Below are 25,067 nucleotides of genomic sequence, written 5' to 3'. Positions count from 1 at the left end.
CTGGAATGCAAAGTTTCTTCTGTTTACTACAGATCAGATATGAGAAGCAGCACACTTTATTGTAAAATATTTTAATAAACCGATTGTGCCAGGAAACTACCTTTCCGAGAAACCCAATCCAACACATCCCTGCAGTGACTGATATTTAGTCACTTTTCACTGTAACCTTGGTAGTAAAACATCATGCATGATAATTTATGAAAAATATTAAATAGCTATTCCAGAAACATATCGCTTTATTTAACAGATAAAAATTCCAAAATGTTCTTGAATCATTTTGCAGGATACAAGATCATGACAAGGCTCAGCAGTGCGGGACTTTATTCTAAATGCAGAAGTTGTTGTCAGAACGGAGCACCAGCCAGCCAAATCTCTCTCAGACTGAGACAAACAAAATTGGAGAAGCAGCTAACGATTAACAGTTCCTTTTTTAGGGTCAGGTTGGTCTGGATATTATTAGTTACAGTTCTACAAAGTGCTGATCAGCCGAGGCTGTGTGCGTAACATCACTACCAGTGAAGACCAGAAGGAGGAGTCTTCTCATCTTTGTTGCTCTCCAATGAAAAAGGTGGAATCCGGACATCAAAGTGTGAGCCATCAGGTCTCTCAAAGCGAAACGTACCCCTATAAAACAAATGTGCCTATAAATTAGATTATAGAGAAAAATTTAAGAGACTAGGATTATGTGAGGCATCTATTTTGGTACATAAAATATACTCTCTATGTAGCAAGTATTGACTGATCTGTAAAATCAGGAAACAAGCAAGCATTTCACATCATTTTGTATAGTTATAAACTTTCCAATTTACTTTTATCATCAAATTTGCTATGTTCTCTTGGTATTCTTTGTTCAAATGCTGATTTCTAAGCCCTTGAATGCCACCTCTTATTGCAGTGCATTTCGACAGTTTCACAGCTAGACAGTGCTAATTTATATGTGCTATATAGATAACATTGTGTTTACTCCCGTGGGGTAATTTATGAGCCAGCACTGATTGGCTAAAATGAAAGTCTGTCAAAAGAACAGACATAAGGGGGCAGTTTGCAGAGGCATAAATACAAGGTTATCACAGAGGTAAAAAAGTATTAATATAATATAGTGTTTGTTATGCAAAACTGGAGAATGAGTAATAAAGGGATTATCTATCTTTTTAAACAAACATTTTCAACTAGACTGTCCATTTAAATTCAAACTAATCAAATGTATGCATTGCTTGTGTTGAGTGCCAAATAGTTTAGAGTTCCTTCTTACAGTTCTGCTGGTATACTAGAACTCTAGGAGTGTTTGTATAACATAAAACAATGTATAGTGAAGTCAATAAGCCAGGGATTGCAAACCTTGGCATTGTAAGTGTGCCCAAAGCAGCAAGCCAAAATAAAATGAAAAAATTATGCTGGCATGCAGCAACAGAATGTTTTCAGGCTAATGACAGTTTAAGCATTTCCTCAAAAAGGTTTGCTAACCATGATTAGACTATTCTAATCTACATCCCATAAAAACGTGTTTACACATTCGTTAATCTTCAGAGTGAGCAGAGGTACTTAGTAGCTATTAGACTGAATGAATACTTTGTCAGACCCACAGTGTTCTTGCTTCCTGCTGTAAACAACTCCACTAGATAAGGTTTAAACTCTCTCACCACATGTGGCCGCTAGACGCTTGTAGAGAAACATGGCTGCTGTACTGAAAAGCTGGTTGCTCCTTCGATAAAACAGGCTCCTGAGGGAAGGAAATGTAGTCGTTATACATGGAACAGTAACTGTAAAAAGAAGGGGAAAGAAAAAGGACAATGCGATCAGTCTCACCCTGCCTACAACACCACGACCTCTCACTGTTTCCAAAGTTCCAGACAGGCTAAAGATGCGCCAATGCCGCTCACGCAGCTGAACAACTTCTATACCCAGATTCTCCAAACGAATACAATAACGCCACTGCACCAGTTACAAGAATAAAAAAAGATTTACACCGTTAATTACAGGTAAAAGGGAACTGGTTAGAGACAATAATGGGAAAACAACAGGCTAAATATTTCATGTGACGTGACATTTGAAAAGGAGACTTAATCAACCTCAATACAAATGTTAGAATATCCTATTGTACAATACTTCAAATTATGAATAATTATTCTCCTATTATTAATGCTCTTTCTTTCCCCAAATACCTGTGGAATCAAGGGTGCTGAGTTATACAAATTGTTGATTGATCTAAATATGTAGGGTCCTGGAGGCCCTGTAGCTTATAAAAATCAGCAGTGCAGGAAATGTATTTTTATATCAATATTGATCCTCACACCTGCAAAATATGTATTGGCTTAAGCAGGTATAATTATCTCTTCACCTAAAACTGTTAACAACCCTCATTAATTCTATGCCACTTTAAAAGGAACATAACAGTGCAAAAATGCTTTAATGTGTTAGAGAACGTTATTCTTGCACTATTGCTTGCATATAATAATGTGTTTAGCCTTTGCAAATAGTTAAAAATATAAAGTAAGCTGAAGAGCAGCAATGCATTGCTGGGAGCTAGCTGAACACATCTGATAAGCCAATCAGAGGCATATGTGCATAGCAATTAATCAGCAGCTATCTTTAAAGGGATATTAATTCCAAAAATTTTTCTTTCATGATTCACATAGAACAGGCAATTTTAAACAACTTTCTAATTTACAGCTATAATACGTTTTTCTTCATTGGTTTGGTATCTTTTTTTGAAAAAGCAGGAATGTAAGCTTAGGAGCCAGTCCATTTTTGGTTCAGCACCTGGGTAGCACTTGCTGATTGGTGGCTACATTTACCCACCAGTCAGCAAGTGCTACCCAGGGTTCTGAACCAAAAATTGGCCAGCTCACGCTGCGGAATCTGTTGGCGCTCTACAAATAACCGATAATAATAATAATAATAATAGCTCCTAAGCTTACATTACTGCTTTTTCAAATACAAAATACTAAGAGAACGGAGAAAAATTAGTAATTGGAGTTAATTATAAAGTTGCTTAAAATCACATGCTCTTGCTGAATCATGAAAGAAAAGAACTAAGTTTATTATCCCTTTAAGTAGTACACTGATGCCCCTTGGATGCTTGTGATCAGGTGAATATTACAAACAAAACTAAAAACGTTAGTTTGCCCAACCTAAACTAAGAAATTACATCTTGAATTATATGCTTATGATTTACTTGATTGTTAATAGAACAGAAGAAAATGTACCAAACATTGTTGACAAATTTAAAAGACAATAATTTTCAGGATTTAAAGACAAATCAGTCAAAATCTGAAATTATGTGACTAGATCGAAAATTAGGTAACAAAATGTATGCTTACCTGATAAAGAGTCCACAACGTCATTCCAATTACTAGTGGGATATTCAATTCCTGGCTAGCAGGAGAAGGCAAAAAGCACCCCAGCAAAGCTGTTAAGTGTAACTTCCCTTACCCATAATCCCTTCATTTAGCCGAAGAAAAATGGAAAAAGAACACACACACACACAACGGTATAGGTGTGTCTGAGTTTTAAACAAAAAAACTGACGAACTTATTGAAAAAGGAAAGAAATTGAAAGGAAAAATTGAAAGAAAGAAATTATCAGATAAGCATAAATTTTGTTTTCTTTCCTATGGCATGGAGAGTCTACAACGTCATTTCAATTACTAGTGGGAACCAATACCCAAGCTAGAGGACATGGAATGAAAAGGGAGGGAGAACAAGGCACCACCGCTTGAATAACTGTTCTCCCAAAAGATGTCTCAGCCGAGGCAAAAGTATAAAATTTGTAGAATTTGGAAAAAGTTTGCAAAGAAGACCATGTTGCCCCCTTGCAAATCTGTTCCACAGAAGCTTCATTTTTGAAAGCCCAAGAAGAGGAGACAGCCCTAGTGGAATGAGCCGTAATTCTCTCAGGAGGCTGCTGTCCAGTTGTCTCATAAGCAAAACGAATCATACTTCTTAACCAGTGAGAAAGGGTAGTAGAAGTGGCTTTCTGACCCTTATGCTTTCCAGAGAAAACAACAGGGCAGAAGATTGCCAAAAATCTTTAGTAACTTCTAGGTAAAATTTTAGAGCACGCATAACATACAAGTTATGCAAAAGACATTCCTTATGAGGAGGAGGAAGGATTAGGACAAAAAGGAATAACCATTTCATGATTAATGTTTCGATCCAACACCATCTTAGGGAGAAACCCCAATTTAGTACAAAGGACCGCCTTATCTGCATGAAAACTAAGGTAGGGGGAAATCACACTGCAGCGCTGAAAGCTCAGAAACTCTGCGAGCGGAAGAAATAGCAAAGAGAAAAAAAACCTTCCAAGACAACAATTTTATATCAACAACATACATTGGCTCAAACTGAGCCTGCTGCAAAAAACTTTAAGAACTAGGTTAAGGCTCTAAGGAGGAGCAAGAGGTTTAAACACAGACCTGATTCTGACCAGGGCCTGAACAAAAGCTTGAACATCTGGCAAATCTGCTAGACGTTTGTGCAAAAGAATAGACAGTACAGAAATCTGACCATTCTGAGTACTGACTGACAAACCTTTCTCCAGGCCATTATGAAGAAAAGCTAAAATTGGGGGAATCCTCACCCAGCTCCAGGAGAAACCCTTAGATTAACACCAATGAAGGTATTTACGCCATACCTTATGGTAAATCTTGCGAGTAACAGGTTTACGAGCCTGAAGCATAGTATTAATGACCTGCTTCAGAAAAATCACATCTGGACAGGACTAGGCGTTCAATCTCCAAACAGTCAGCTTCAGATAATCTAGTTTTGGATGGAGGAATGGACCCTTAATTAGAAGGTCCTTCCTCAGAGGTAACCTCCAAGGTAGAAGAGATGACATCTTCAGCAGATCCGCGAACCATATCTTGCGACCCCAAGCAGGAGCTATTAGAATTACAGACGCTCTCTCCTGTTTGATACGAGCAATGACTTGTGGAAGGAGAGCAAACAGGTATGCTAGACCGCCAGAGCATCTATCAGAATGGCCTGAGGATCTCTTGATCCCTACTTTGGTGTTTTGACGAGTAGCCATCAGATCCAACTCCGGAACCCCCCCACCTGAGGGTTATCCCTGAAAACACTTCCAGATGGAGAGCCCACTCCCCGGGATAAAAAAAAGTCTGTCTGCTCAGAAAATCCACCTCCCAATTGTCCACTCCTGGAATATGGATGGCGGATAGGAGACAATCGTGAGCTTCCGCGCACTGCAGAATGCGAGTCACCGCCTTCATGGCCAAGGAACTCTGAGTTCCCCCCTGGTGGATGATGTAAGCCACTAAGGTAATGTTGTCCGAATGGAATCTGATAAACCGGACTAAAAATTGAGGCCACGCTGTTAAGGCATTGAAGATTGCTCTCAACTCCAATATGTTTATGGGAAGAGAAGACTCTTGAGACCACAGGCCCTGATCATTTAGAGAACCCCAAACAGCTCCCCAGCCTAACAGACTGGCTACATAGTCACAATCACCCAAGAAGGTCTCAGGAAGCAAGTGCCCAGAGACAGATGTTCCTGTGAGATCCACCACAAGAGAGTCTCTTGTTAGAGGATCTAGATTTATCCTCTATAATAAATCTGAATCGTCTCCGTTCCATTGACTGAGCGAGCAAAAGAAATGATGTCCATGGAAGCCACCATCAGACCAATCACCTCCATGCATTGGGCCACTGATAGATGAATAGCAGACTGGAGAGAAAGGCAGGAAGCCAGAAGTTTGGATTTTCTGACGTCCATCAGGAAAATCTTCATGGACAGGGAATCTATGACTGTCCCTAGAAAACACACTCTTGTAGCTGGAACTAGAGAACTATTTTCCAGATTCACCTTCCACCTGTGGGAACATAGAAAAGACAACAACATCTCTGTATGAGATATTGCTAGTTGAAAAGATGACGCCTGAACCAAGATGTCGTCTAGATAAGGCGCCACAGCAATACCCTGGGATCTGATCACTACCAATAGAGCCCCCAGAACCTTTGTAAATATTCTGGGAGCCGTAGCAAGACCAAATGGAAGGGCAACAAACTGGAAATGCTTGTCCAGAAAGGCAAACCTTAGATACTGGTGATGATCCCCGTGAATGGGATCATGAAGATATGCGTCCTTCAGGTCTATGGTCGTCAAACTGACCTTCCTGAACCAAGGGAAGAATGGAACGGATAGTTCCCATCTTGAAGGACGGAACTCTGAGGAATTTGTTGAGGCACTTTAGATCTAAAATGGGAAGGAAAGTTTCCTCCTTTTTGGAAACCACAAACATATTTGAATATAATCCTTGTCCCTGTTCCTCTACAGGAACTGGAACAATTACTCCCAGGGAGGATAGGTCCTCTACGCAGTTTAAGAAGGTCTCCCTCTTCACTTGGTTTGAGGATTGTCTTGACAGGAGAAATCTGCCCCCTGGCGGGCAAGACTTGAATCCTATTCTGTAACCCTGTGATACTATGTCCACAGACCACGGATCTGGGACATCGCGTATCAAAGCTTGCTGAAAAAGAGAAAGCCTGCCCCCCACATGATCCAAAATTGGACCGGGGGCGGACCCTTCATGCCAATTTAGAATCAGTGGAAGGCTTTTAGTTTTGCTTCCTCTTATTCCAAGGCTGACTGAACTTCCAAGAGGTCCTGGATTGCTCTTGTTAGGAAGAGGAGGATGACGTCTGACCTTTAAAGTTACAAAAGGAGTGAAAATTAGAATTCTGCCGACCCTTAGGTCTATTCTTCTTGTCCTGATGTAGTAAAAATCCCTTTCCACCCGTAATTTCGGAAATGATTTCCGCCAGACCAGGACCAAATAGAGTTTTACCTTTAAAAAGTAAAACCAAAAGCTTGGCCTTTGAAGATACATCAGTCGACCAAGATTTTAACCACAGAGCTCTGCGAGCTAGAACAGTGAAGCTAGACATCTTAGCTCCCAGTCTAATTACCTGCATGTTGGCATCGCAGATAAAGGTATTGGCCAGTTTAAGAGCTTTGATCCTATCCTGGATCTTCTCTATTGTAGTCTCTTCTGATATTAGATCAGACAGGGCATCGCACCAATAAGATGCTGCTCCTGCAACCATAGCAATACTTGCCGCAGGCTCCACTGTAAACCTTGATGGATGTACATTTTTTTTTTTATTAAGCCTCTAGCTTCTTGTCCATGGGATCGTTAAAGAAACAACTATCCTCTATAGGTATGGTGGTTCTTTTAGCTAGAGTACAGATAGCTGCTTCTACTTTAGGCACAGTGCGCCATGAGTTACGAATGGAGTCAGCAACAGGAAACATCTTTTTAAAAACAGGGGAAGGGGAAAAGGGAACCCCTGGCTTATCCCATTCCTGAGCTATAATTTCAGACACCTTGTCTGGCACTGGAAAAACATCCACGGATGAGGGGGAATCAAACTATTTAGTTTAGTAGATCTTTTAGGGTTGACAGCAACCAAAGGTTTGGAGTCATCCAAAGTAGATAGAACCTCCTTCAGTTGCAACCGGAGATGTTCAAGCTTAAATCTAAAATTAACTTCAGATTCTGAAGAATTTTCCCCCATCATGTGAGAGTCTGAGATTTCCTCTTCAGAAGCTACTGAAGAATCCTCCTCAAACATTTGTGAAAGGTTGACCAACGCAGTTTTAGAGGGGTCAGACATCTTACCAGCAGAAATGTGTTTAGATTTCCTCTTATGCTTACCCGAAGTAGGGAAAGCAGATAAAGCTGCAGACACTGCAGAAGTTATCTGTGCAGCAAACTCTCCTGGTAAATAAATACCCCCAGGAGGTTGAGAGGAAACAGAAGGCACAGCATGAGAAACAATTAAGGCTTGGGATGTTTGTGGAGAAAGCGGAGGCATATAACACACAGCATTATCCTGAGAGACACTTGGCTCAGAAGGGAGTAATTTGTCTTTAAATTTTAAAGGTTTTTGCTAAGCATGGGGAACAGAATTGCATAGGAAGGACAATTTGGGCCTCTAAACATAGCAAGCATTTATCCATAGTAATAGATTGATCCTGTTCTGAGTCCATAGCTACAGAATCAGATCCCACTAAAAGTGACAAAAATTATAAAGTAATAATAATTTTATCCCAAAAAAATGATAGGCCCAAATTTTAGAAGACATTTATAACATAAAATATACCAGGCACAAAAGAAAAAACGTAACCCTAAGAAGCACTCAGTCTGCCTGAGGCTCCTACCATGACCGGATAGATATCCTACTAGTAAGAGAGAACCAGCCACACCGAAATACTGGAAGTGCTGAGGTCACGTGAGCAGCTAAAAAATGTAAACTGCTCCACACTAAGGGGTCCATTTATCATTATGCGGACGAACATGATCCGCTATAGTGAACCATGTCCGCCGCACATCGATAAATGCTGACAGCATACGCTGTCACCATTTATCATTGCACCAGCAGATCTTGTGAACTGCTGGTGCAATGCCGCCCCCTGCAGATTCGCGGCCAATCGGCCTCTAGTAGGGGGTGTCAAATCAATCAGCCCGATCGTACATGATCGGGTGTATGAGTTAAGGAGCAGCGGTCTTAAGACCGCTGCTTCTTAACTCCTGTTTCCAGCGAGCCTGAAGGCTCCCGCAGAAACGAGGGGAGCAGGGGCCATTCGGCCCTTGTTAAATAGACCCCTCAAAGTGCACTTTAACAAACGGCTGCCTTAACTTACTCTGCCATAGCCCAGCTATACAAATAAGGGGAAAAGTAAATAATCCCTTAGAATCCCTTCAGCCAAGTAAACTCTCCATTAACCCCTTAAGTTTTACACTGAGTGTAATTAAAAAAATCAAAGTATGAATTTTCTTTTAGCACATAAAGTGTCAATAAAGCTGCCCAGAAACGGTACACTTAGCCAAATTAAGGATAATTATGTCCCAAAAACAATCCACTTGAGGGTTAACCTCAAAAGTGCTGTCCTTCAGTACCTAGAAGGCAAAGGGCACTTACCTGTGGATCCAGCTGCCGGGCAGATAACAGCTACTACGGTGTGACTGGTACTCCACTCCCTGTCAGGGACCTGTAGTAAAAGAAAGAACAGAGTAACCAACCTTGGCTTTCTGTAAAGGGGTAGCAAAAGTGTTAGAAGTAAAGCAAAGACCACCTTGCCGCCTTCTAACTGCTAAAAGCCACCACTACTCTTACTAAAGAGATTGACGTGGACACAGCTAGACCCCAATCCTTGCTTGCAGGGAAAAGTACCAATAAAAGGATTAAATATTTTCAGACACCATATTCGCACATCCTCCATTGACAAAGGCAAAGAGAATGACTGGGGATTATGGGTAAGGGAAGTTACACTTAACAGCTTTGCTGGGGTGCTCTTTGCCTCCTCCTGCTGGCCAGGAGTTGAATATCCCACTAGTAATTGGAATAACGTTGTGGACTCTCCATGCCATAGGAAAAAAAAATAACTGTAGGTTAAATATTTAGGAATCAAAATATTAAGAAAACAAAAAAACACAATTATATTTGACGTCAAAAGATTTTAAGAAGGTGGAGAAATTTGCCAATTACTTGTTAAAAATGGTAATCCTGCCAAAGATCACATATTCTGTTTGCATATGTCATATAATACAGTATAGATGGTCTCTTATTTATGGTGATGTATTTTATTTCTATTAACAATCTGATTTTAATTAATAAACATTTATCTGAGGAAATGCCTGCTTAGTTTAGACCCATGTTAATTACATTCTTTCAGGAATATATATATGTATATATAACTAAAACATCAGGTTAGAAACTAAAAACGGAAAAAAACTTATACATACCCAATATACATGAGAATTCTGAGCTTCCTGTGAGGGGGGAAAAAAACTGTTATACAGTAGCAAGTATCAGCAGTTAAGATTTTTCTATGTTGATGGGGTTGGCAACTATAAATTCCTTTAATGTTTTACTCCTATTTTTAAAGGACATAAAAGTGCAATAGTAAAATTTTCTAGTATATTTGATAATTTCCTAATTGCACTATTGCTTACTGTTATGTTACCTATGTGTCAAACCTCTGCAAAGTCAGCTCTGTAGCAGCAATGCTCTACCAAATCCTGAGCAGGGCTCTAGACAGTGAGTCTTTCACAAGCAGCATATGCGAGTAGCAACCTATTACTGGCTTTGTTCATAAATGGATCAGTAAAAGTGACTCTCTGGAGCTGACTTTGCATGGCTTGAACAGTTATATGAAATAGTGCCGAAAAAAAATGCAAACACATCAGAACATTTTTGTCAGTGCACTTTAAGTACTCTTTAGATCACTGAAATTTGTTTGGAAGGAATAAAAAAGTTTTACAAAAACACATCCTATGGTGTCAAATGAAGCTTTTGATATAAGTGCTTATAAAACATTATGTCATATGACTACTAATTTCCATTTAAAAGATCTATACATACCCTCATGCCCATGTAGAAGGGGATAACTGTGATCCTGATATTCTCTGTCGTCTCTCTGTGCACATCAGAAAGTTCTAGCCATGGGTGATTCTTTTCCTGCCATGCACGTAGTGTTTCCCGAGCATCAAAGGGCGGCACTACAGCACACAAGAGATAAATAAGACAGAGCTGCAGACATTAACACAAGACATGCAACTACTGCCTTCACATTACCTTTGGTCTGATCATAACTGAAGAACCTCTCAAACAGCTCGTGCTGGATTGGTACTTGGTCAGTAGAGTTGTAAGGAAGGATATCCTCATGACTAACGTAGTCTAAACCTTTAGGGAAAAGAGAACGTTACAAAATACTTTTATAATTATTACAAACACCAAAGCTATTCAGAGATTTATTCAGGTTTGATACTGCTCTATTTACTACCCATAGCACTAATTTACTTCATTTCCTCATCCTATGCTCTCCCTCAATGTAGCTGTGTTCTTCAGTAAATATACAAATCAACAAGATATTATGCTCCTAAATAAAATCCACAAGCATAAAATGAATATTTCTAAGGCAGTCAAAAACCTACATATACATACAGATCTAAAATATAGTGGATCTACAGAGAAACAACGTTAAAAAAAGTATTTTGAACAGGAGTCTAATGTAAACTGCGAGTGTGGTGACACTGTAACTGCCCCTATGCCTTCAGCTGTGTGGTGATGCCGTAACTGCCCCTATGCCTTCAGCTGTGTGGTGATGCCGTAACTGCCCCTATGCCTTCAGCTGTGTGGTGATGCCGTAACTGCCCCTATGCCTTTCTGCTGTGTGGTGACGCTGTAAATGCATCTATGCCTTTAGCTGTGTGACGACACCATAAATGCACCCATGCCTTCAGTTGTGTGGCGATTGTTAGATGTAGTCTATTACCAAAGCTATAAGATCTTCCTAAAATTCAATGTCAACTTTTAACATTCACCTGTTACTTTACCTACCAGGAATTGCATACAGTGCTCTGCTGTCGTCATGGTTTGCAAGGAAGGTCACTGCCTCTGTCTGAGACCTCTGAGACTGAGAAAAAATAAACTAATAAATATAAATCTAAAACTACTGAAATAGACAGTGTGTATTGGTTTCAGTTGCAAGATACACCATTAAACGGACATAAAAGCGCAACATTTTTAAAAAAAATGCAGCAATAAGATGCAAATATGTTTATTGATGGATACCTGATGAAACTGTAACTACATACTTGGACAGCCTGTAATTACTGATATGTGTTGCAAGATTGGTACTCGTACGTTTCTTTTTAAAAACGTAATAAAAAATATTTCAACAAAAAAATGCACCAATACAAGCAGTAATAAAATGCTCTATGTATTAACCGCTGCAAAAAAGGTAAACACGGAGAACCATTGAATTGCACAGTCAACAAATACATAAAAAGACAATGCAATTGTATTTCATCTAAATTTTTAATGAGCAGTAGATTTTTTTCTTTTCTTACAAAAAACATAATTTATGTAAGAACTTACCTGATAAATTCATTTCTTTCATATTAGCAAGAGTCCATGAGCTAGTGACGTATGGGATATACATTCCTACCAGGAGGGGCAAAGTTTCCCAAACCTTAAAATGCCTATAAATACACCCCTCACCACACCCACAATTCAGTTTAACGAATAGCCAAGAAGTGGGGTGATAAGAAAAAAGTGCGAAAGCATATAAAATAAGGAATTGGAATAATTGTGCTTATACAAAAAAATCAAAACCACCACAAAAAAGGGCGGGCCTCATGGACTCTTGCTAATATGAAAGAAATGAATTTATCAGGTAAGTTCTTACATAAATTATGTTTTCTTTCATGTAATTAGCAAGAGTCCATGAGCTAGTGACGTATGGGATAATGACTACCCAAGATGTGGATCTTTCCACACAAGAGACACTAGAGAGGGAGGGATAAAATAAAGACAGCCAATTCCTGCTGAAAATAATCCACACCCAAAATAAAGTTTAATGAAAAACATAAGCAGAAGATTCAAACTGAAACCGCTGCCTGAAGTACTTTTCTACCAAAAACTGCTTCAGAAGAAGAAAATACATCAAAATGGTAGAATTTGGTAAAAGTATGCAAAGAGGACCAAGTTGCCGCTTTGCAAACCATGATCAACCGAAGCTTCATTCCTAAACGCCCAGGAAGTAGAACTGACCTAGTAGAATGAGCTGTAATCCTCTGAGGCGGAGTTTTACCCGACTCAACATAGGCAAGATGAATTCAAGATTTCAACCAAGATGCCAAAGAAATGGCAGAAGTTTTCTGGCCTTTCTAGAACCGGAAAAGATAACAAATAAACTAGAAGTCTTTCGAAAAGACTTAGTAGCTTCAACATAATATTTCAAAGCTCCAACAACATCCAAAGAATGCAACGATTTCTCCTTAGAATTCTTAGGATTAGGACATAATGAAGGAACCACAATGTCTCTACCAATGTAGATGGAATTCACAACTTAGGAAAAAATTCAGAAGAAGTTCGCAACACCGCCTTATCCTGATGAAAAATCAGAAAAGGAGACTCACAAGAAAAAGCAGATAATTCAGAAACTCTTCTGGCAGAAGAGATGGCCAAAAGGAACAAAACTTTCCAAGAAAGTAATTTAATGTCCAATGAATGCATAGGTTCAAATGGAGGAGCTTGAAGAGCCCCCAAAACCAAAATCAAACTCCAAAGAGGAGAAATTGACTTAATGACAGGCTTTATACGAACCAAAGCTTGTACAAAACAATGAATATCAGGAAGAATAGCAATCTTTCTGTGAAAAAGAACAGAAGGAGCAGAGATTTGTCCTTTCAAGGAACTTGCGGACAAACCCTTATCTAAACCATCCTGAAGAAACTGTAATATTCTCGGTATTCTAAAAGAATGCCAAGAAAAATGATGAAAAGACACCAAGAAATATAAGTCTTCCAGACTCTATAATATATCTCTCTGGATACAGATTTACGAGCCTGAAACATAGTATTAATCACAGAGTCAGAGGAACCTCTTGACCAAGAATCAAGCGTTCAATCTCCATACCTTAAAATTTAAGGATTTCAGATCCTGATGGAAAAAAGGACCTTGAGACAGAAGGTCTGGTCTTCAACGGAAGAGTCCACGGTTGGCAAGAGGCCATCCGGACAAGATCTGCATACCAAAACCTGTGAGGCCATGCCGGAGCTACCAGCAGAACAAACGAGCATTCCTTCAGAATCTTGGAGATTACTCTTGGAAGAAGAACTAGAGGCGGAAAGATATAGGCAGGATGATACTTCCAAGGAAGTGATAATGCATCCACTGCCTCCGCCTGAGGATCCCGGGATCTGGACAGATACCTGGGAAGTTTATTGTTTAGATGAGAAGCCATCAGATCTATTTCTGGAAGTTCCCACATTTGAACAATCTGAAGAAATACCTCTGGGTGAAGAGACCATTCGCCCGGATGCAACGTTTGGCGACTGAGATAATCCGCTTTCCAATTGTCCATACCTGGGATATGAACCGCAGAGATTAGACAGGAGCTGGATTCCGCCCAAACCAAAATTCGAGATACTTCTTTCATAGCCAGAGGACTGTGAGTCCCTCCTTGATGATTGATGTATGCCACAGTTGTGACATTGTCTATCTGAAAACAAATGAACAACTCTCTCTTCAGAAGAGGCCAAAACTGAAGAGCTCTGAAAATTGCACGGAGTTCCAAAATATTGATCGGAAATCTCACCTCCTGAGATTCCAAAACCCCTTGTGCCGTCAGATACCCCCACACAGCTCCTCAACCTGTAAGACTTGCATCTGTTGAGATTATAGTCCAGGTCGGAAGAACAAGAAGCCCCCTATACTAAACGATGGTGATCTGTCCACCATGTCAGAGAGTGTCGTAAAATCGGTTTAAAGATATTAATTGAGATATCTTTGAGTAATCCCTGCACCATTGGTTCAGCATACAGAGCTGAAGAGGTTGCATGTGAAAACGAGTAAAGGAGATAGCATCTGATGCGGTAGTCCCAAGACCCAACATTTCCATGCATAAGGCTACCAAAGGGAATGATTGTGACTGAAGGTTTTGACAAGCTGATATCAATGTTAAACTTCTCTTGTCTGACAAGGACAGAGTCATAGACACTGAATCTATCTAGAAACCTAAAAAGGTTACCCTTGTCTGAGGAATCAATGAATTGATTGGTAAATTGAACCTCCAACCATGAACTTGAAGAAACAACACAAGTCGATTCGTATGAGATTCTTCGAAAATGAGAAGACTGAGCAAGTACCAAGATATCGTCCAAATAAGGAAATACCAAAACCCTGTTCTCTGATTGCAGAAAGAAGGGCACCGAGAACCTTTGAAAAAAATTCTTGGAACTGAGGCTAGGCCAAACGGTAGAGCCAAAAAACTGGTATTGCTTGTCTAAAAAGAGAATCTCAGACACTAAAAGTAATCTGGATGAATCGGAATATGCAGATACACATCCTGTAAATCTATTGTAGACATATAATGCCCTTGCTAAACAAAAGGCAGGACAGTCCTACAGAAACTGAATGTTGGTATCCTTACATAACGATTCAATATTGATAGATCCAGAACTGATCTGAAGGAATTGACCTTCTTTGGTACAATGAAGAGATAAAATAAAACCCCAGCCCCTGTTCCAGAACTGGAACTGGCATAATTACTCCAGCCAACTCTAGATCTGAAACACATTTCAGAAATGCTGAGCCTTGCTGTGTTAACTGGGACACGGGAAAGAAAAAAATCTCTTAGCAGGAGGCCTTAACTAAAGCCAATTCTGTACCTTTCTGAAACAATGTTCTGAAACCAGAAATTGAGAACGGAATTGATCAAAATTTCTTTGAAGAAAACGTAATCTGCCCCATACCAGCTGAGCTGGAATCAGATCCGCACCTTCATGGGTACTTAGGAGCTAGCTATAGATTTTCTATAAGGCTTGGATATATTCCAAACTGGAAATAGTTTCCAAACTGATACCGCTCCTGAGGATGAAGGATCAGGCTTTTGTTCCTTATTGTGAGAAAAGGAACGAAAATGATTATTAGACCTAAATTTACCTTAGATTTTTTATCCTTTGGTAAAAAAGTTCCCTTCCTTCCAGAAACAGTTGAAATAATAATTTATTACCCTGGAAAGAGAAGGAAAGCAAAGTTGACTTAGAAGACATATCAGCATTCCAAGTTTAATCCATAAAGCTTTTCTAGCTAAAATAGCTAGAGACATATATCTGACATCAACTCTAATGATATCAAAAGATGGTATCACCCATAAAATTAATAGCATGTTATAGAATAATAATAATGCTATAAAATTATAATCTGTTACTTGTTGCGCTAAAGCTTCTAACCAAAAAGTTGAGGCTGCAGCAACATCCGCTAAAAATATAGCAGGTCTAAGAAGATTACCTGAACATAAGTAAGCTTTTCTTAGAAAGGATTCAAATTTCCTATCTAAAGGATCCTTAAATGAATTACTATCTGCCGTAGGAATAGTAGCACATTTAGCAGGAGTAGAGACAGCCCCATAACCTTAGGGATTTTGTCCCAAAAAAACTCTAATCTGTCAGATGGCACAGGATATAATTGCTTAAACGTTTAGAAGGAGTAAAAGAATTACCCAAATTATTCCATTCCCTGGAAATTACTTCATAAATAGCATCAGGGAGATTAAACACTTCTGGAATAACTACAGGAGATTTAAAAACCTTATTTAAACGTTTAGATTTTAGTATCAAGAGGACCAGAATCCTCTATTTCTAATGCAATTAAAACTTCTTTAAATGAAGAACGAATAAATTCCATCTTGAACAAATACAGAGATTTATCAGCATCAACCTCTGAGACAGAAACCTCTGAACCAGAAGAACCATTATCAGTATCAGAATGATGTTCATTTAAAAATTCATCTGAAAAAAGAGAAGTTTTAAAAGACTTTTATATAAACTAGAATGGGAAATAACAGACATAGCCTTCTTAATGGATTTAAAAAATAAAATCTCTTATGTTTATCAGGAACACTCTGAAAAATTAGATGTTGACGGAACAGCAACATGTAATGTAACAGTACTAAAGGAAATTTTATCTGCATTAATAAGTTTGTCATGACATGTAATACAAACAACAGCTGGAGAAACAGATACACTTAGCTTGGTAGCTCCAGCAGTAGACAGCGATTTTCCTGTAGTATCTTCTGACTCAGATGCAACGTGAGACATCTTGCAATATGTAAGAGAAAAAACAACATATAAAGCAAAATTGATCAAATTCCTTAAATGACAGTTTCAGGAATGGGAAAAAAATGCCATAAGAACAAGCTTCTAGCAACCAGAAGCAATGAAAAAATAAGACTTAAATAATGTGGAGACAAAAACGACGCCCTTATTTTTTAGCGCCAAATAAGACGCCCACATTATTTGGCGCCTAAATGCTTTTGGCGCCAAAAATGACGCCACATCCGGAACGTCGACATTTTTGGCGCAAAATAACGTCAAAAAAATGACGCAACTTCCGGCGACACGTATGACGCCGGAAACGGAAAAGAATTTTTGCGCCAAAAAAGTCCGCGCCAAGAATGACGCAATAAAATGAAGCATTTTCAGCCCCCGCGAGCCTAACAGCCCACAGGGAAAAAAAGAGTCAAATTTTTGAATGGTAAGAAAAAATAAATAATTTCAAATGCATTATCCCAAATATGAAACCGACTGTCTGAAAAATAAGGAATGTTGAACATTCTGAGTCAAGGCAAATAAATGTTTGAATACATATTTAGAACTTTATAAACAAAGTGCCCAACCATAGCTTAGAGTGTCACAGAAAATAAGATTTACTTACCCCAGGACACTCATCTACATGTTTGTAGAAAGCCAAACCAGTACTGAAACGAGAATCAGTAGAGGTAATGGTATATAAGAGTATATTGTCGATCTGAAAAGGGAGGTAAGAGATGAATCTCTACGACCGATAACAGAGAACCTATGAAATAGACCCCGTAGAAGGAGATCACTGCATTCAAATAGGCAATACTCTCCTCACATCCCTCTGACATTCACTGCACGCTGAGAGGAAAACCGGGCTCCAACTTGCTGCGGAGCGCATATCAACGTAGAATCTAGCACAAACTTACTTCACCACCTCCATCGGAGGCAAAGTTTGTAAAACTGAATTGTGGGTGTGGTGAGGGGTGTATTTATAGGCATTTTAAGGTTTGGGAAACTTTGCCCCTCCTGGTAGGAATGTATATCCCATACGTCACTAGCTCATGGACTCTTGCTAATTACATGAAAGAAATGTCAATTTAGTTAAATTTTCTGCTTGCCGGTGCCTCAGAAAGTGTGCATATAAAAAGTCTAAGCATAGCTTGATAATGGAAGCAAATTAGTGCCCCTTTAAAGTCTTCTGAACACATATGGTGAGCCAACAACAAGAAGCTACCAATCACAAACTAGCTCCCATTAGCACATTGCTGCTCCTGAGTCTACCTAGGTATTCTTTTCAACAAATGATACCAAGAGAACAACACTGATTTTATAATAGAAGTAGATTCAAAAAGTATCTTCAAATTACATTCGCTACCTAAACCATGAAAATGTTTAATTATGACTATGTCGTCCTCTTAAACCAAAATTATATGCATAAATGTTACTTTTAATTAGGAGGATATCACTGTATCAGTCAGTGAGATTAATGCCACTGCCCTCAAGTAATGAACTTGACAGTTGCTGTGCTTCAATGGTTTGCTTTTAAATACACTGAGACGTAAAATGATAAATATAATAAAATATTGCAAAATGCAGATATAACTTTGGCACTTACAGTACAACTAAGCAGTCCTATATTGCAGGGTTTCATAAATTTCAGTAGCCACAGCTACATACATTTTGGAATGTTTTACATATGTGCATATAGATGCCCTATATGTCCATAAATGAGTCGACTCCTGCCACACTGCTACTTTTTGAATACAACAGACCTTTAGTAGCAATAATACTTATAAGTGCTAATAGGAAAATTATAACCATTTCACATGAAGTCAGTAAACATTTACTTATATTTCAGAAATCATGCTAATCCAAGCAAAATGATATACTTCTGCATGCACAAACTTCAAAATAGCAGTTCTTTAGCAAAGTGCCCCTTTTTTTTTTTTTTTTTTTTAAAAACCCCCATAAAAACACACTTAGAAAAATGTGCCCTAATGTGTGCATGTGTCTTATGAGGTGTGTTTTGTTTGAGGCATATAGTGCTCATATATTCTTACACGATAAAAGGATATGTTTGTAAAATTATCTTTCTTAACAGAGTATGTATATGTAATATTAGATAGACACACTCTCACATTATACATAGCACTATTAATGTAGGAAGCAGCATGAAAGACTTACTATATGAGGACAATCCCGTGCATCAATCAGGACCTGATAATATGTGTGTGTTTTGCCTTTGACCTCTTTGGCTCCATGATTTGATGAAGTGTCTGATCTACAATTAAATAACATTTAATTAACAGATTATATACAGCATAGATATATGGATGCAGGAAAGAGAACTCACTTTTCTGTGACAGGAGAAGCAACATCTCTGTCATACAGTCTGGCCTGCCAAGGGAATAGGACAATACCTCTGTATCCGAAGATGCTGTGAAGAAATAGCTGAAGGAAATAGAAAAACATTTGTTTTTTTACCCTCAAAAATATCAGTATGTCTTAAATGACAGATCTAAGATGCATATATACTTTAACAGTTAGTTCTGACATGTTTTGTAGCCTATGACAAACAAAGGATAGTAAAGTAATTTGTGTACCAATTTGTACTTGTACTCTAGATAACTAGAAATCTAAGCTCATATTCATTTGAGGTGATCCAATAGTTTCAGTAGAAGATAAACACATTTAAAGTATGTAGTATTAGCCAATGATTGGTCTCTGTAAAATATAATTTACTACTCAACCACTGTACCTCACAAATTAAACACTTTATTTAGATTTTTATAAATATGCCCATTACCAGGAACCAGGCATTTCAAAAACCTGGCATGTGGTTAAAAATGAATCTCTCTTTCTAAGACCATACAAAAACCCCTCCTCATACGCTACACCTACCACTTAAGGCTGTACAGCCATATCTGACTTACTGCTCCCTACAGACCACCTTTCAAAGTAAAAGCTTGTGGTCATTTATTTCCTTGAAGAAAATGTAATCACCAAATATGGAATTCACTTTTAAGTCTCCTAAATATAGTTTGGGAAGTAATGCTCTATTTTGCAGATGGTTCATAATAAAGAGACAGGAAACCCCAAAATTTTATTTTATGATTTGGAAAGAACATACAATTTTAAACAACTTTCCAATTTACTTCAATTATCAAATTTGCTTTGTTCTTTGATATCCTTTGCTGAAGGAACAGCATTGCACTACTGGCAGCAAGATGAACACATCTAGTCAGCCAATTACAAGACACAAATGTGTGTAGGCACCAATTAGCAGCAGCTTCCACTACTGTAGGATATGTGTATATTTTTTTTCAAAAAGGGATACCAAAATAACAAAGCCCATTTGAAAATAGAGCATGTAATTTCAAGAACCTTATAAATTCACTTCTATCAGAATCATGCAAGTTTAATTTTGACTTTTCTATCCCTTTAAATGTTATTTAATTTTTATACATGGATCCGTTCAGTTCTCACCATTGAATATGAACTGGGAATAACAAAGTGCAGTAATAGCAAATGGGTAAACAGTGTTGGCTTCAGATTTTTTAAAGGGATATAAAATAGTCAGTTCCATTGTTGTAATAAAAAAGCACTAAACTTAATTTGTGCAGTGTCCATTACTTCCTGTCACAGCCCTACAAAGGTCTCTACAGGAAGCTTTTCTAGCATGATGTCATAAAACTTTTAGAGTAACATTACTGTTCAGTGAATACTAGATAAGGAATAAATCTGTTTTGTCAATGCTCAGAAGAGGCAGAATGCAACTTAAATCAACAGAGAAAAAAACAAACTTTTTGACTGAGCATACATTTTTAAATAACTTTTCAATTTACTTATATTTTCAATTTTGCTTCATTCTCTTGGTATCTTTTATAGAAGAAGCAGCAATGCTCTACTGGGAGAAAGCTGCACACATTGATAAGCCAATAAAATGAGTCATATGTGCAGCCTCCAATCAGCTGCTAACTTCAAACCCCTGAGCTTACCTAGGTATGCTTTTCAACAATGGATATCAAGAGTACTAAGCAAGTTAAACAATAGAAGAAGTAAATTGGAAACGTTTAAAATTGTATTTTCTATATGGGTTTCATGTCCCTTTAAGTTATCAACATGCCAGCTCTTGTGGAAAATTAGAGATAAACCAATGGCACTACTGGATACTGTACATAACCCTTAGGATCCTATGTAATATAAATTACAATAAGATATATATTGTGGGAAAATAGGTGCTGTGTAGTAGTTGCAGTATACAGAAAATATAAAGAGGTAACAAGACCCACTCTTTACAATAGACTACAATTATAGCACTCACAGGGTTAATTAAAATATCAGTTCAGAGACTGAAAAAACACATGTATTTAAATGCCCTTAGCAACATGTGACCGAGGAGGGGAGGGGGAAAGAAGAGAGTGATACCACAGATAAACAGGGATTGATCCATATTAAAAAGTATAACCTTTATTGATAAACACACTATTACAATAGGAAAAGTGAATACTAAAATAACTCTTCGGTACCTACAAGTTAACTCACAAGGTGAATATAAGCAGCGTATAGCCCAGAATCACTGCACTATGTGTGTAGTATAATAGCTAATGAGTAGCTGTAATACTATATCAAATGCTGGGACACTCCTATATCATGCTATATACAGCTCATGCGTTAGTGTCTTACTCATGTAATTAGGAGTGTGTGTATGTCCACACCCTAGAGTAAGGTTAAAGGGACATTGAACCCAATTTTTTTCTTTTCTTTCGTGATTCAGATAGAACATACAATTTTAAGCAACTTTCTAATTTACTCCTATTATCAATTTTTCTTCATTCTCTTGGTATGTTTATTTGAAAAGCAAGAATGTAAGTTTAGATGCCAGCCCATTTTTCGTGAACAACCTGGTTTGTCCTTGCCGATTGGACAGCACCAATAAACCAGTGCTGTCCATGGTTCTGAACCAAACATTTGCTGGCTCCTTAGCTTAGATGCCTTCCTTTTCAAATAAAGATAGCAACAGAACGAAGAATAATTAATAGAAGTAAATTAGAAAGTTGCTTAAAATTGCATGTTCTATTTGAATCATTAAAGAAAAAAATTTGGGTTCAGTGTCCCTTTAATTCTGTTATATAAGTCAGATAGTCAAAAAGTGCCAGTACTTTTAGATGGTACATAATCAGCTGTGGATAAGTTTGAGCGGCTAACTGACATTCACACACACTGATCCACTATATAATTATAGTATATAATGCATTAATATTATTGGATCTCCTATACTGCAGCAAAAGTGAAATCTGCTGTGTGATGCGATGGATGTCCTAGCTCATTCAAAAGCAGGTGTCCCCAGTACCATAAATACAGCAAATTCTCAATGTAATTTCATATGCAGTTTACATCCGTTTCAAATTCATTATGGCTAAGTAAGTTAATAAACTTTACATTTAGGTATCCTAAGAAAAGCTAAAAACACAGGAGCTCCTAGGACTCCTCACCAGTGCCCTAACGTCCCTAACATGTTTCGCCTGAACGGCTTTTTCTAAGGGTAAGCGCGCCTCTATTGTGTCGGCTTTTTATAGCGTGTGTAAATTTACCCTTCCCTGATGTCATCAGCGGATAGCGAATCCTGTCAGTATCACAGCCATCCTTCAAAACACACCTCAAATCATATATGGTGAGACGATTTATGGAAAAGGGAATAAATGACAGCAAAATGCATCTGCTATATTGAAATAAAATGCAACTTGTAATGACTGACTCAAAATAAACACTATGTTGAAACAAAAAGGATTGCCTGCACGTCTAAGAATGACAACTTCATGTGTATATCTTGCCACATATTCTGCATTATTGTGGATTTATACCAAATGGAACTAGACTTAATAATAAATTATGGGTAAATTGTGATTAAAGCAACTAAATCAGTAAGGGATGTAAGGAGTGAAAAAGGAAAAAGATGAAAAAATATATTTACGTGAAGAACAATTAAGTGAATATAAAATTATGAATATTGGTGTACCACCAACATTGTGTATTAGCCACACCATGCTGAATAGCATGTGTGGTGAGTCGGGTAATGTGTTGGCAGATGGTGTCATATTAATATACGACCCAATGGTAAGTATTGTGTGCAGTACAACATGCTCAGAACTATAAAGAAAAAATTATTATTACCAAGAATGTGAAGAAAGTCTTATTCTTATTTTTCTGGTCGTCATGCCAACGTAGGTTTTTCACATTTACATTGTAAAGCATAGACGACCCCCTCTGTTTGGCAATTGATGTGTGCATTGATTTTATGGCATTTGTTGAAGCGATCATGTATTATGTGTACTTTAAGCATAAAGTTACACGTGTTACAAGTGCCACATTTAAAGGAGTGTAGTAGTTGTTTTGGGACCTTCAAAGTGACTTGCACTTAGATTTCAGAATATGCCAATTGTTCTGTAGGATTTTCCTGATATGCCAACTTTCTGGATTGTAGGTTGATATAAATCTGATTGTTTCTTGATTTGATTTATCTTTTTTCTTTAATAGTTCTAGTCTGCTAGTTGATCAATTGCCCTTTTACTATAGCCCCGTGTTGATTAATTCTGTCAATTCCTTTGCTCTTTTTGTATAGTCGAGATTGGTTGAGCAATTTCTTCTCATCCCGAGGAATTCGCCTGTTGGTAAGGCTTTAATAGTGTTAGGGGCATAGGCACAGAACACTGTTTGTAGCTGTTTGTTTCCTGTGTACAGCCATGGATAGTGTGCCTTCACTGGTTTTGTTAATTTGCAGATCCAAAAAATTAACTGAATGAAAGTTAGCTTCATAAGTTTTATATTCAAGTTGTTGGAATTGAAGTTGTTCAGAAACAGATCCAATTCAGATTTAGTGCCTTCCCACAAGAACAGCACACCATCGCTGTAACGCATCCAGAGGGGAATTTGGTTAATGAAGTGTGTATTGGCATCAGAGAATACATATTCTTGCTCCCACCAGCCTAGGAATAAATTGGCGTAGGAGGGAGCACATGCTGTACCCATTGCGGTACCCCTTGTTTGCAGGTAAAAGCAGTTGTGATTAAGCACAATGTTTAACAGTTGTAGAATAAAGTCGTCATGTAAAGGATCTTTAGGGTTTAAGCTCTTGTAATGCCCTGAGGGCAGCGGCTACACTGGGAATTTCTGAGTGCTTATTTTGCAAGAAAAGAAGTAAGTTGTTTGCCCTGTTCCTTCTTTTTAGGTTTACTTTGATTTAACATGTGTTTTTAATAAATATCCCTTTAATTTTGAAATAACCATCTGAATTACAGATCAGGCGCAAGAGGTTACTTTTAGGGTAGCTGCTTAGTGAGCATAAGCCAGTCAATTGCTCAGACAAGAGCATCACAAATGTACTCTGGATTTAGCAGCAAAAACCTTAAAGGGACAGTCTAGAATAAATTAAACTTTCATTATTCAGATAGGACTTTTGATGATAAAAGTAAATTGGAAAGTTGATTAAAATTAAATTTGCTTTTTTCTCTTGGTATTCTTAGTTTAAACTAAACATAGGTAGGCTCATATGCTAATTTCTAAGCCTTTGAGGGCTGTCTCTTATCAAATGCTTTTTAAATCTCTTTTCAACACAAAGACAGAAAGTACACATGGGCCATATAGATAACACTGTGTTCAGGCACAGAAAGTTATTTAAGATTTAGCACAATACAATGCTAACTGCAAGACAATAGATAAACAGTCACAGTCATGTGATCAGGGGGCTGGAAGAAGGTTACTAGATACAAGGTAATCACAGAGGTAAAGAGAACAGCGTTGGTTATGCAAAATTTGGGAATGGGTAATAAAGGGATTATCTATCTTTTAAAACAATAACAATTCTATGGTAGACTGTCCCTTTAATAATAAAAGGGATATTAAACCCAAGCTTTTTCTTTCATGATTCAGATAGAGCATGCAACTTTCTAATTTACTCCTATTATCAATTGTTCTTCGTTCTCTTGCTATCTTTATTTGAAAAGGCAGGAATCTATGCTAAGGAGCCGGCCCATTTTTGGTTCAGAACCCTGGATAGCGCTTGCTGATTGGTGGCTACATTTAGCCACCAATCAGCAAGCACAACCCAAGTGCTGAACCAAAAATGGGCCAGTTCCTAAGCCTACATTCTTGATTTTCAAATAAAAATAGCAAGAGAACTAAGAAAAAAAAAAAAGATAAATAGCAGTAAATTAGAAAGTTGTTTAAAACTGCATGCTCTATCTGAATCATGAAAGTAAAAAAAATGTGTTTAGTATCTCTTTAATAAAAAGGCTTAAATTAAGTTGTCTTTCAATGAACATTTGAATGGAACATCTGCACTTACAGTGGTGCAAAACTGAATAATTGTGATATCCACAATAGTTTTTGGACTGTTTTGTCCATTCAAAATACTTCTTACCTTCTATACCCAGCATTACTTGAATTTTCTAAATATTTG

The 25,067-nt window shown here is 37.9% G+C and overlaps 1 protein-coding gene across 1 annotated transcript in view; it reads right to left on the bottom strand.

Moving 5' to 3' along the window:
* Positions 1-218: 218 nt before the first annotated feature.
* The window catches only part of POLDIP2 (DNA polymerase delta interacting protein 2), a 59,899-nt gene continuing 35,050 nt past the window's right edge, over positions 219-25,067 (bottom strand). Inside the window, exons 3-11 of the mRNA XM_053706207.1 lie at positions 18,963-19,060; positions 18,794-18,890; positions 11,361-11,436; positions 10,596-10,703; positions 10,383-10,519; positions 9,764-9,790; positions 1,807-1,932; positions 1,641-1,720; positions 219-624 (exon numbers count right to left, since the gene is read on the bottom strand). Coding sequence (XP_053562182.1) covers positions 510-624; positions 1,641-1,720; positions 1,807-1,932; positions 9,764-9,790; positions 10,383-10,519; positions 10,596-10,703; positions 11,361-11,436; positions 18,794-18,890; positions 18,963-19,060 — 864 coding nt within the window. The 3' untranslated portion in view covers positions 219-509. The remainder of the gene's footprint in view (positions 625-1,640; positions 1,721-1,806; positions 1,933-9,763; positions 9,791-10,382; positions 10,520-10,595; positions 10,704-11,360; positions 11,437-18,793; positions 18,891-18,962; positions 19,061-25,067) is intronic.

Source organism: Bombina bombina, chromosome 3, assembly GCF_027579735.1.
Source record: "Bombina bombina isolate aBomBom1 chromosome 3, aBomBom1.pri, whole genome shotgun sequence".
NCBI lineage: Eukaryota > Metazoa > Chordata > Amphibia > Anura > Bombinatoridae > Bombina > Bombina bombina.
The sequence above is the reverse complement of the archived record's forward strand: the minus strand, read 5'-3'. Positions and strand labels throughout refer to the sequence as shown.